This window comes from Aphanomyces astaci (genome assembly GCF_000520075.1).
Source record: "Aphanomyces astaci strain APO3 unplaced genomic scaffold supercont1.15, whole genome shotgun sequence".
NCBI lineage: Eukaryota > Oomycota > Saprolegniomycetes > Saprolegniales > Verrucalvaceae > Aphanomyces > Aphanomyces astaci.
In genome coordinates this window covers 250,409-261,448 of record NW_009798278.1, presented here as the reverse complement: position 1 = coordinate 261,448, position 11,040 = coordinate 250,409, and the positions used below count along the sequence as shown (strand labels likewise).

Here is an 11,040-nt window from a genome sequence, read left to right as displayed (position 1 = left end):
AGCTACCCGAGTCGGTGATGTGCAGTGAAGACGTCTTCGAAACTGGCCACGGCTTGCTTGCTGACCAAGACATGGCGTTGGTGACGCGTGAGCTGTCCCTCCAAACTGCCACGGACTTGGAAATGAGCGACATATTGACAGCGCTCGAAAAAGTCGGGATCGATGTGGACGACGCTGACGAGTAGGAGTGTTGGTTCTGCGTCTAAATTCATTTTTATATAGCTTTGAGTATTGAACTGCAGTATTAATTAATGTATAATAAATATGAAGACAAGTAATGTATGTATTTGTCTTCATATTTATTATATTTGTGGGGGCTCTCGTGTGGCGGGTTTATTTCCGGCCTTCAACGATTTCGAAGTGGCGGGTTTATTTCCCTCTGGAGGTAGTAACACTGTAAATAATTCGAAGTAAGGTAGTGCATCAATCTTCCGAACGGCATGAAACTTCCGAACGATTTGAGTTTTATCCAATCAGATTTCTCTAATTTGGCGTTAACATCACTGATTGGTAGTGATAATATTCATGGCAGTAATTATATACTTGGAGTTCAAACGAAAACCCAACCAATTATAATCACGCCAAACTAAATTAATACGAAGTACTAGTAATGATTAGCAGCATATACTTGACTGTGGGTACGGGCGTCGAGCTCGTGGATGTTGCCTCGGTCGAAGGCGATTGCCATCGCTTCGACGTTTGTTGACCTTTCCAAACCAACGGTGAGCAGTAAGACCCCCAATTGGTTCAAAATTGATTTCGTACCTGTGGTGTGTGGGCGATGTCGTTGCCTCGTATGTTCTCTCGCATGTACATGTAAAAAGCGAATGGAATCAAGGACGCCATTGGCACGGGATCGTGTATCAAGACAAGGGGTACGCGAAGACATTCTGCTCTTACCTGCGAAGCCGGTTGTGCGCAAACGCGTCAAGACCAACGGTGAGTGGCATTCCACCTTCATGCGGCCCCAGCGAAATGGCAAAAGCGAAGTGAATTTTTTTACTCGTTGTTTTTAAATTTGATCCAAATTTAATTAATACTGCTTTGAATCCAGTGGAGAATGCCAGTATTATATTGAATCGAATTTTAATTCGTATTATAATTCAATATATACAAATCTCCTCATGTTTGAAACCGTTCGGGGAATATGTGCACGTTAAAATTCATCATGCTTTTGTTTCGTCATATTAATTTGCCTACAAATATCAAATCATGCCAAATCGCAGTTGCTTCATATGTAAAATATAGCGCTTGAATTATATTTTCTTTCTATGCTAAAAGATCAATATAATAAGATGGTAATCGCAAGCACTCAGACTTTAAAAATTCGACAAAATCTGCTTCAAAAACCGTTCGGATGATTGATGCGTTACCTTATATCATTGTCACCTCTATGGTACGCCAATCGAATGACGATTTAAGCCAATCCAAGCATTCTCTCCTCTTTGATTGGCTACTTGATTCGTCAAAGGAACCGAGTCCTCCGAAGTCCACCATCATGAGAGGCATTAGGGGCGCCGTGACTGCGGGTCTCGCCGCGTGGTCAGCCCAGGCCAAGACGATCTTGCACATTTCGGACGTGCACCTCAACCTCACGCTGGACGAAATGAATTACGGCTTCGACTCGAGTCCGCGGTACATTGATCATTCCACGCCCACTTCACTTCCTCTCGACGTGCGTTAGGCTGTTGGAGTCAGCGCTGTCGTACGCACGCAGTGTGCTACATGACCCGGACCTCCTCTTGTACACGGGTGATGCCGTCGCTCACATTGACCACAACGAATCTGTCCTCGCCAAGACCGTCCAAACCGGGTTTTCCATGGTGCAAGAGTACTTTCACGTCAAGAACGTCACGGCCATCCTAGGCAATGCCGACTGTCGTACGGCCACGACCAACCCATGCATTTGTACATGTCCTCACTTGTAGTGCATATGTTGTAGTCCACGATTATGAGTTTTACGTTACGGACCCCGAGAAAGGCGGCACGAACCCGACCATTGGCATGGTGGACGCGCCGTGGAAGCAAGCGTTGAGCCCGTCACACTTTGAAGCATTCGACTCTCGGGGGTACCTGTGGTACCAGATCGAGCCCAAGTTGGTCGTGATCTCCCTCAACACGGTGCCCTACTCGGTACGACCCAACATGCTTTCGCTGGTGATGTCGTCACTTGGGGGGCTGCCACGTAGGTCAAACACAAGCCAGATACCAAATACTTGGACGATCCCTTCAATCAATTCGAGTGGCTGCGGCGAACGCTCGTGGAAGTGCAAACCAACGGCTCGTACGCGTACATTGTGGGCCACATCCCACCCATCGTCGACTCGTATGGTGGTGAATCGCAGTGGGAATTGAAGTACATGTTAACGTACCAAGCTATCGTTGAAGCCTTTCCAAACATTATCAAAGCCCAGGTACATCGTTCGAACCTACGTAGTCCATCCTGACAAGGTGACGCCGTGGCTTCTAGTTCTTTGGCCATGTACATTCGATAGAGTACCGGTACGACAAGCCTAGACATGATCGCACATAATATTGTATATACTATGAATGATTTGAAATATATATGTGAAATATATTGTCTAGTGTGCCAGCCAATGGCAAGCCTGGCGTGCCCCTCTTTGCGTCGGGCGCGATCTCACCATTGTTTGGCAACAGCCCTTCGTTCACGGTCCTATTTTCGTCATATATATATATATATATATATTCGCATCGTCTACAATTTATGTGCTTGTGGATATTAGATTTGGAGCTACAATGCCGATACCTTTGATGTGGAAGACTATGCCGTGTACGCCACCAATTTTTCAACCTCGGGAGACTCTAACGTATGGCAAACTGACCTGCAATCTCGTCAACTAACTCATGACCAACTAATGTAGGCACTAGAATGGACAAAGATATTCTCCGCGAAAGCGTAAGTGTGTTGGATTCCCTATGAAGTACACTCTATGGGTATTAATCATGCAAATATGCAGAGCGTACGGCCTTCCGTCGCTGTCGAGCGAGTCTCTACGTGCACTCACCCATCGGTATATTTTCATAGTTTAATTTAGTGTTTCTACCAGTAATATTGACGATGTATTTTATTGTTATGAAACTAGCATGAAGGCAGACGATGAGCTGTTGCACGAGTACTACCGGCATTCCAAAGCCGACTCGACGCGCCTGCCGCCGTGCACCACGTCCGCCTGCCTCGACAAGGTGTTATGCACTCAAACCTGGTTCAGCACGGTGCTACAGTACCGGGAATGTCTGGATGAACGATCTGCGGAGCGCATTGGCATTCCACACTGGTTGCACCCGTTCCAAAGGTAGATACGTAGCCTCCACTTCAAATATTTATTTTCCTGTGTATTTTATTTATATTTCTCGATAGAATCTCGTGGATGTGGTCGCTTGTGCTGTGGGCTGTGGTGATTGTCGTCGTAGCAGTCGTTGTGGGCGTGGTACACAGGGCACTCAAGCGCTCATCGTACCAGACGATTCCTGGGCCCAAAGAGTTTGAACCGTAATACTACTCGACGGTTTCAACAATAATAACTACTGTAACGTTCGGTATCATATTATATTGTACAACTTCTGATCCCTTTCGTATTTATTCGTAGAAATCTAGGTACAAGTGACTTTCCGAAAACTACTTTCACACACGTGTGTTTCTTTTTTCTCCGAGTGCTGTACCCAAAGTCACGTTATAAAAACTGATTGCTGAGGCGACCTTGTTTAAAGAATTCCAGTGTTTTGACATTCAATCATTTTCCTGGCAAAATAGCCGATTTCTGACATAATGTCGTGGCATCCAGACCAGCAATCTCCGACATCTCCCTATTAAGAGTACTATTAATACTAATAGTAGGAGTGTTTGATAGTAGTACTATTAATAGTAGTATATTTGTACATACTTCGAAGTACCTTGCAATAAGAATGTATAAACATTTCGCACGGTCAACCCGCTAGGATATTAACTTACAGTACTCTCTTCTACGTGTGACCTTCAATTCACACCTTGCAATACGAGTATAAAAGAAGGCATTTCGCAATGTTAACTAGGCTTTCTCTCTTCTACAGTGGATCCCCGGTTTTTGCAGCATGGGTGAAATACAGCTTTGTAAGTAAGTATACACAAAGGTAATGGGTTTTGGGATAAGTTCGTCACACCATACACCCGGTGTTTGTTGACTTTATAGGATAATTATCTAACCTTTGGTGAATATTGTATAACATTCCAACGACAAATACCCATCACCTTTCGATAAATACCCTGAGTAGTTATACTAAATAAATACGTATTGAAATCTAGTACAGTACAGTACACTTGTATAATTGTCACATTAGAAGTACACAATATCTAGCTTGTGAGAAGTAAATCTAATGACATTGGTGCGGTAATGAGGTCGTGGTGGGCACGTATGTGGGGTCGAAATGACGAAACCATATTGGCGCCGGGTTGGCTAAACGCTTTGAATTTCAATTTATCGATTCTTCAATCTCATGTTAACAATGAATATTTATAGAAGTTGCTCAGGATATTAATTTATACGAGCTGCAAAATCCGGGGATCCACTGTACGTGTAAGCTTTATCCTGTGCAACATCACTATAACGTTAAGGTGTTTCATGCAATTTCCGCCCAGCTTGTCGTACTTTTGAAGTCTCGTAACTCATCACCCGTGTGTGTGATAATGCTGCAAAAACATGCATTCTCAAGGTCATGAGGAGCTTTATTGGTTTATGCAGGACCCATCGTTGTATCGTTTGTCCTTTTTGCTCGACGAATTTTTCATTTCTGTAATTTTCCTATGTAAATAGGGGGAGTCAATATAGGATTTCTGGTTTTGCTTTTGCTTTTCGTTCACTTTGAAAAGGAAATTTTTATTCATCCGTATTTTAATAATAGGCCAACAATCACTTGTGCTTGTGCCATCCGTATCCGTATATTTGCATCGGCAAAAATGCCACAGCTCTCAGAGCGCGCGGCCGTCCTTGCCGACTTGGACAGCATGGTACGGACAATTGCAACATACAATACTTCTGCTTCACATGCGGCTAAGAAAGACATTGATGTGCTACTTCGACTGCGATACACTATTCTATGTTCGCGATACATGTTTGCACGTGGGTGGATTCCACGCTCCTTAGAGCAACTTTCGAACTTTCGATTCTGCCCTTCATGGCTTTTGGCGACTTTGTTCAGGAGGTCCGTGTTTGTCAGACTACATTTGCATATATGGTTGAGTTGATTGAGGGGAACAATGTCTTTCACCGACCAGTAACCGATCTCAGAGACCTGTGTGGGTCCAGCTTGCATGTGAATTGCTTCGATTTGGCCACAACGGCACTGGTTCGTCGGCTGGGATGGTGTCACGTGCAAAAGGAATTGGAATGGGAACTGTGCATTTGTACACTCGGCGTGTTATATGTGCTATTCTCTTTTTATCTAGTTCCGAAATAAAGTGTATATGTGCTCTTCTCTTTTTATCTAGTTCCGAAATAATGTGGCCTAATCGCGCTGAGCGTAGCCAACTTTGCCAGTACAATGCAGAGCGATATGGATTTCGTAACTGTATTCTGTCAACTGTTGGCACACATATTGTATTATACCGAAAGTCAGCTCTCCATGGTGAGGTGTATTACAGCAGAAAAAAGCAATATTCAATGAATGTTCTTTTGACTTTTGACTACAACCGTCAGATCCGTCATGTCGTCGCGGGTTGGCCTGGCAGCGTGCATGATTCTACAGTTTGGGCCTCGTCTTCCCCTGCTCGCCACCCGGACAGCTTCTTCGATGCCAACCAATACAAAGCCGGCAACTCTGGCTTCGCTTTGTGTTTGCGCATGCTCACGCCCTACCGGCTCCCCTACGCCGCCGAAAGCGGCAACGACGCATTCAACACTGCACATACAAGCCTCCGTGTGGTATGTGAGCATGGCAATGGGAGAGCTACTGGTGTGCCGACGGGCCGCGGTGGGTTGTCTGGGGTGTCTGTGGGGCGGATGGGGTCCTCCACATCGGTCTCTGCCCAGTACGCATCATGGTCGGGGTCGTGGGCTTTTCAGTCGTCTTGGTTGCTTGTGTGCATGGGGTGGTGGCCGAAATGTGCGTCGTCAACGTCTTCATGGTCATTTGTTTCGCCATCGTCGCAGTTTAGGCCATCCGATGAAGCGTACTCGTTCTTATTCGAATCTTCTACATGGTTGCGGGGTTGCAGTAAATTATCATTGTTTGATTCAGTATTTCCATATTTTCACCTTGCACATAACTCGTTTCTACAATGTGCGACGGTCGAAAGTTTTGCCGCGCCCCAAAAAGTGCATTTATCTCGTTGTAGAATGGACAAATGCTCTCCAATTTGCTCTCGATGGTGTAGATAGATCTCTACATTATATCAGAACGGAAGCATATCGTGTTCAAATATATACTCTTTTTGAAGTCCTTGTCAGTCAAGCCTCGCCCACTCTTGCTTGGCCCGCTCCATCGTAGTGCCCGGCGGTATGATGCCACGTACGCGTCGTATCTAAGGCGTATTTAGTTTAATGTCGATTGAATACATCGAGATGTACCTTGATTTACCATCCTGTGTCGTCCACGGACGCACAGCTGCCACAACCGCGTTTACGTACTCCGCAAGCCTTACCAGGCCATGGGACCGAGTCAGCTTTTGACCTCCTTTCATTGGTTTGCCTTTGGTGGCCTGCCCAGTCAGCAGCGCAAAGTTCTCGGGTATGCGCAGAAACTCGAGCATCGCCATACGCTCCGACCGTGAGGTTGCGGCGCGCTTCGACCTCTCCATAGCTGTGTTTTGGACTTTGCAACCGACTAGTAGTTATGTGCATCTTGATTGGCTATCACTATCTTCACGCCGATTGGCTTACATTCTGCTTTTCACTTTTCGTTTTTGAAAAGCTACTCGCGAGGTGCTTTTGCTTTTCGTCACGAAAAGCAAAACGCGAAAAGCAGTTTTCAAAACGAAAAGCAGTTTGGTTTCTATATTGACTCCCCCCTAATGTAAATTCCGCCCAGGTGTTTTGACTTGAATACCTTGGTAATGTATGACAGATTTGACCACCGAAATTCTCAGAACCTCTTAATAGTAATCCTTATTAAGTGTAAAAGGTATTCAATTTATATGTTATTGCAATTATGAGATTACATGAGTTGTCAAAGAAATCAAATATTAAATGCTAAAGGTATTATTTACCTGATTACCTTATTTTATCCAATCATCTTCGTTCGATGATATCATTGGCTGCCAACTGGGCTGAAATTACATGAATCGCCCGGTGGGGTTGTCAAAACTGTAAATAATCCGGATAGAACTGTAAAATACAATAGACAGATTTCGCAAACGTCAGTTCTATTTTAACCGCAACCTATCCTCTCAAATTCGATAAGGATAGAACTGAACCTGTTATAAATAATTAAAGCCGCTGTAAAATTTGCCAATTTTGCAGCGGATTCCTCATTTGCTGTATCCGCATAAATGGTGGATTTTCTAGTGTAACCGGATGCGCTTGTGTTTTGTTTGATCATGCATCCATGGTGACAGCCTGGGATGGCGAGGTGAATCGCATTAGAGTCTCATGAGTATGTCATTTGTGGTAGAAGGACGTCGCTCTGAACACGGATGATTTGCGAAGTTCGCAACGCACAAGGTTGCAACCTATCCGGGTTCTAAATTTTAGGTTGCGGATAGAATAGTTCTGGCGTTTGCGAAATCTGTCTAATGTAGCGTACCAGGATGCTCTTAACGTTAACGTTACGAAGTATTCTCACTCATCAAGTTCGATGATTGTGATTGGCTGCCAACTGGGCGGAAAATACATGAATCACCTTATACAACCTCCTCTCACGACTAGGAATGCAGTTTACCCTTGGGTTCGCTCCCCGTACTCTGAATAGAAATTGGCCACGGCGGTGGACGACTTGGTGGCGTCACACGGGTCGAGCCAGAGTCGGCACTTTTCATATGGTGGTGAGTACAAGTGCAAAGTGATCGCATCGACGTCTTGGCTGGGGTTGCCAATTTTGTGCAGGCCCAGCGAGTCGTCCATGTACGAGACACCGCTGGTGATGACGATGTTGGAGGTTTCAACGAGTGTTTCGCCGTTGTTCCAGTACCGCACTTCGTTGAGCGTGCCTTGGATATGGCGCACCCAGCACCCGTCGGACGGGTGGTCGTGGATGGGGCTGTACTTGCCTCGGTTCCAACACAGCAGCATGAGTGCGTACGAGGTGTTGTCGGTGGAAATTAGGTTGCGCGTATAGTTGCGAGTCGGGTCGAACTTGGCGTATCGTTGGAGGACGTCCATGTTGCCGTCGAAGTCGACAAGGGCTTGCTTGATGTCGTCCTTCTTGTGCAAGGCAATACCATCGTTCAACTGCGTTTCCATGTCTATGACCTCGACAAGCTCCTGGAGGGTGAGGACCTTGCGTGGCAGCGCGGGGGCCTTGGCCTGCTGGGCACTATTGGTCGTTTTCACGGTGTGATGCTCATCTCGTGGGTGTGGGGCATCTTGTACAATCATGTGACCATCGCGCGAGACGTTAGAGCGACTGATCATCTCGTCTTGCGATGGAGAGCAATGCGACGCCGGCGATGGATAACCAAATGGAGTACTTTGACCTCTTGATGAAGGCGTCCGTTTCACTTTTGTTGGCCGTTCGAACAGACTTGTACTACAGTTCCGCTCGGACTCCGGAGTATCGAGCAGAACGGCCGAAAGAACTTGAAGTTAGTAATCGCGCGTTTCAAGCTCTGAGCAACGGCAAACTCGAAGTCTTGGTCTTCTTTACGTTACACGTTCAAGCATCCGCGAGTTCTATCAAAGGATGCAGTATTTACTCGTTGCAGAATAGCATTGCTAACCACAATCCGCCACTGGACGTTGCATTGGGCATGTGTAAATGGTTGTGGACACTTTTGCATGTAGAAATAAGTCCCTGTAATATTAGCAAATCAATTGAAGGGTATTTCCCAGTATCGTCTACAATAAAATCCCCTGAGAGAGAACCCAGAAACAATTCGAAGTACGATGGTCAAATTGAAATCCCTCTTAATTGCGAATGTGCGAGCACCCTTCAAAATGCGGCCTACTACGTAGTCCACAGATTGGCTTATAAGCTTAGCATCCATTCGACAACCCTCGTACATTCAACAGATCCGTCATTGAACACGACTTCATGCTTCCACGGTGCACCAACGCGCGGGGAGCTCCAGCTCAATCCCTTCACCCGTCGGACACACGCCACGAGCGTCAGGCGATTTCATTTCATCTGAGTTCGAAGGAGTGTCCACCAGAAGTCCACTTCCAACATGACGCGAAAGAAATTGCGACAATCGACCAGATCGTGACAATAGTCGTCAAACCCCTGTCCAATCACTTTGGTAACTCCGCATACGTCGGCCATGGTATGGTTCTCCCTGAAGTTCAATGGATAGTCTTATGATTATTCCAGGACCATCAATTGCAAGAACGAGCACTCTGACTCTCAGGGGCCTCGTGCGAGTCATCGAAGAAGAGATCCAACTCCACGATGGTCCCATCACAGCGGAGACGAAGAACGCCATCCATCATGCCCTGGCCGCCTTCGACGGCAACATGAACGATCTCCAGCCCTTTGTCCACTTTGATCGGACGCGAAACTACACGCGCAACCTCGTGGCCACCGACAACGTGTCCTATTCGCTCATCATGCTGTGCTGGAACAAGGGCAAGTACAGCCCATTCACGACCACCCGTCCGATGGCTGCTGGATTCGACACATCCAGGGAATCGTCAACGAAGTTCACTACGAAAGCGACGGCGAGGCGCTCGTGGAGTCGGCGAACGCGCTCATTTCTCACGGCGTGTCGTACATGGACGACTCGCTGGGTCTGCACAAAGTGGGCAACCCCAGCGAAGACGTCGACGCGATCACATTGCACTTGTACGCGCCACCGTTTGACCAGTGCCGACTGTGGCACGACCCCCAGGATGCGACCAACGCTACCACAGCCATCGCCACCTACGACACCATGTTTGGAAATCGACCAGTGTAGTTTGCGTGGAGAGGTCAAGCTCAGTAATTTAATATTTGTTGCGACCCAACGTTACAGCGACTAGATAATCTGGAGTACGCGACATCATACTGTTATGGGTAGGCGGTTGTGTGTTTCTGCAGTACGTATTGTATTGCAACAAGAGCATGCCTCAATATGTGATGAACTGTAGACTAACAACAACAGTAGCTTCACTCAGACAAGGAGCAAACACCCAGGTCAACTGAATTTCCCCTGATTATGAGCTTTGCATTCAACAACGAGTCGAATCGTAAGTAGCACATTGGAGACTATGATGCCACAAGATCAGCGACGACGTTAGATATATGATGCCTCTAATAATTCCCGTATTCAGAGTCATATCTACAATGCCCAATGGTAGCGTTGGTCGCGTCCGGGGTGTCGTGCCACAGTCGGCACTGGTCAAACGGTGGCGCGTACAAGTGCAATGTGATCGCGTCGACGTCTTCGCTGGGGTTGCCCACTTTGTGCAGACCCAGCGAGTCGTCCATGTACGACACGCCGTGAGAAATGAGCGCGTTCGCCGACTCCACGAGCGCCTCGCCGTCGCTTTCGTAGTGAACTTCGTTGACGATTCCCTGGATGTGTCGAATCCAGCAGCCATCGGACGGGTGGTCGTGAATGGGCTGTACTTGCCCTTGTTCCAGCACAGCATGATGAGCGAATAGGACACGTTGTCGGTGGCCACGAGGTTGCGCGTGTAGTTTCGCGTCCGATCAAAGTGGACAAAGGGCTGGAGATCGTTCATGTTGCCGTCGAAGGCGGCCAGGGCATGATGGATGGCGTTCTTCGTCTCCGCTGTGATGGGACCATCGTGGAGTTGGATCTCTTCTTCGATGACTCGCACGAGGCCCCTGAGAGTCAGAGTGCTCGTTCTTGCAATTGATGGTCCTGGAATAATCATAAGACTATCCATTGAACTTCAGGGAGAACCATACCATGGCCGACGTATGCGGAGTTACCAAAGTGATTGGACAGGG

The 11,040-nt window shown here is 46.9% G+C and overlaps 6 protein-coding genes across 8 annotated transcripts; 3 read left to right on the top strand and 3 right to left on the bottom strand.

Annotated features, from left to right (window-relative positions):
- The first annotated feature begins 1,466 nt into the window (after nt 1-1,466).
- On the top strand, nt 1,467-3,585 carry H257_07305 (hypothetical protein). 3 transcript variants are annotated; one of them, XM_009832777.1, is made up of 11 exons: nt 1,467-1,635; nt 1,685-1,881; nt 1,943-2,133; nt 2,190-2,414; nt 2,471-2,502; nt 2,587-2,671; nt 2,745-2,828; nt 2,883-2,917; nt 2,979-3,032; nt 3,105-3,314; nt 3,380-3,585. In XM_009832777.1, exons 1-11 carry the CDS (start codon nt 1,499-1,501, stop codon nt 3,513-3,515), a joined length of 1,386 nt encoding a protein of 461 aa, XP_009831079.1. In that variant the 5' UTR covers nt 1,467-1,498; the 3' UTR covers nt 3,516-3,585. The 3 variants fall into 3 exon arrangements, with proteins under 3 accessions (XP_009831079.1, XP_009831080.1, XP_009831081.1); XM_009832778.1 differs by having other exon boundaries at nt 1,685-2,133; XM_009832779.1 differs by having other exon boundaries at nt 1,467-1,881.
- Nucleotides 3,586-4,951: 1,366 nt separating this feature from the next.
- On the top strand, nt 4,952-6,367 carry H257_07304 (hypothetical protein; the record flags this gene model as incomplete). The annotated part of the gene is made up of 3 exons (XM_009832776.1): nt 4,952-5,002; nt 5,691-6,011; nt 6,329-6,367. 3 exons carry the CDS (start codon nt 4,952-4,954, stop codon nt 6,365-6,367), a joined length of 411 nt encoding a protein of 136 aa, XP_009831078.1.
- A 69-nt stretch (nt 6,368-6,436) lies between these two features.
- H257_07303 (hypothetical protein) lies at nt 6,437-6,790 on the bottom strand (the record flags this gene model as incomplete). The annotated part of the gene is made up of 2 exons (XM_009832775.1): nt 6,437-6,514; nt 6,635-6,790. 2 exons carry the CDS (start codon nt 6,788-6,790, stop codon nt 6,437-6,439), a joined length of 234 nt encoding a protein of 77 aa, XP_009831077.1.
- Nucleotides 6,791-7,728: 938 nt separating this feature from the next.
- Nucleotides 7,729-8,642, bottom strand: H257_07302 (hypothetical protein). Its single transcript, XM_009832774.1, has one exon. The coding sequence runs from the start codon at nt 8,559-8,561 to the stop codon at nt 7,866-7,868; it is 696 nt and encodes a 231-aa protein (XP_009831076.1). The 5' UTR covers nt 8,562-8,642; the 3' UTR covers nt 7,729-7,865.
- Nucleotides 8,643-9,455: 813 nt separating this feature from the next.
- Nucleotides 9,456-10,039, top strand: H257_07301 (hypothetical protein; the record flags this gene model as incomplete). The annotated part of the gene is made up of 2 exons (XM_009832773.1): nt 9,456-9,738; nt 9,786-10,039. Exons 1-2 carry the CDS (start codon nt 9,600-9,602, stop codon nt 10,037-10,039), a joined length of 393 nt encoding a protein of 130 aa, XP_009831075.1. The 5' UTR covers nt 9,456-9,599.
- A 335-nt stretch (nt 10,040-10,374) lies between these two features.
- Nucleotides 10,375-11,001, bottom strand: H257_07300 (hypothetical protein; the record flags this gene model as incomplete). Its single annotated transcript, XM_009832772.1, has 3 exons — nt 10,375-10,622; nt 10,670-10,914; nt 10,982-11,001. 3 exons carry the CDS (start codon nt 10,999-11,001, stop codon nt 10,375-10,377), a joined length of 513 nt encoding a protein of 170 aa, XP_009831074.1.
- Between the last annotated feature and the right edge of the window lie 39 nt (nt 11,002-11,040).

What these genes read in the sequence shown, in the direction of transcription:
- H257_07305 (XM_009832777.1), top strand. Translation starts at nt 1,499, where the DNA reads ATGAGAGGCATTAGGGGCGCCGTGACTGCGGGTCTCGCCGCGTGGTCA. An exon ending in GTACATTCGATAGAGTACCG is followed by an intron (nt 2,503 to 2,586) that starts GTACGACAAGCC and finishes TATATTGTCTAG; the next exon opens with TGTGCCAGCCAATGGCAAGC. An exon ending in GCAACAGCCCTTCGTTCACG is followed by an intron (nt 2,672 to 2,744) that starts GTCCTATTTTCG and finishes TGTGGATATTAG; the next exon opens with ATTTGGAGCTACAATGCCGA.
- H257_07302 (XM_009832774.1), bottom strand. Translation starts at nt 8,561, where the DNA reads ATGATCAGTCGCTCTAACGTCTCGCGCGATGGTCACATGATTGTACAA.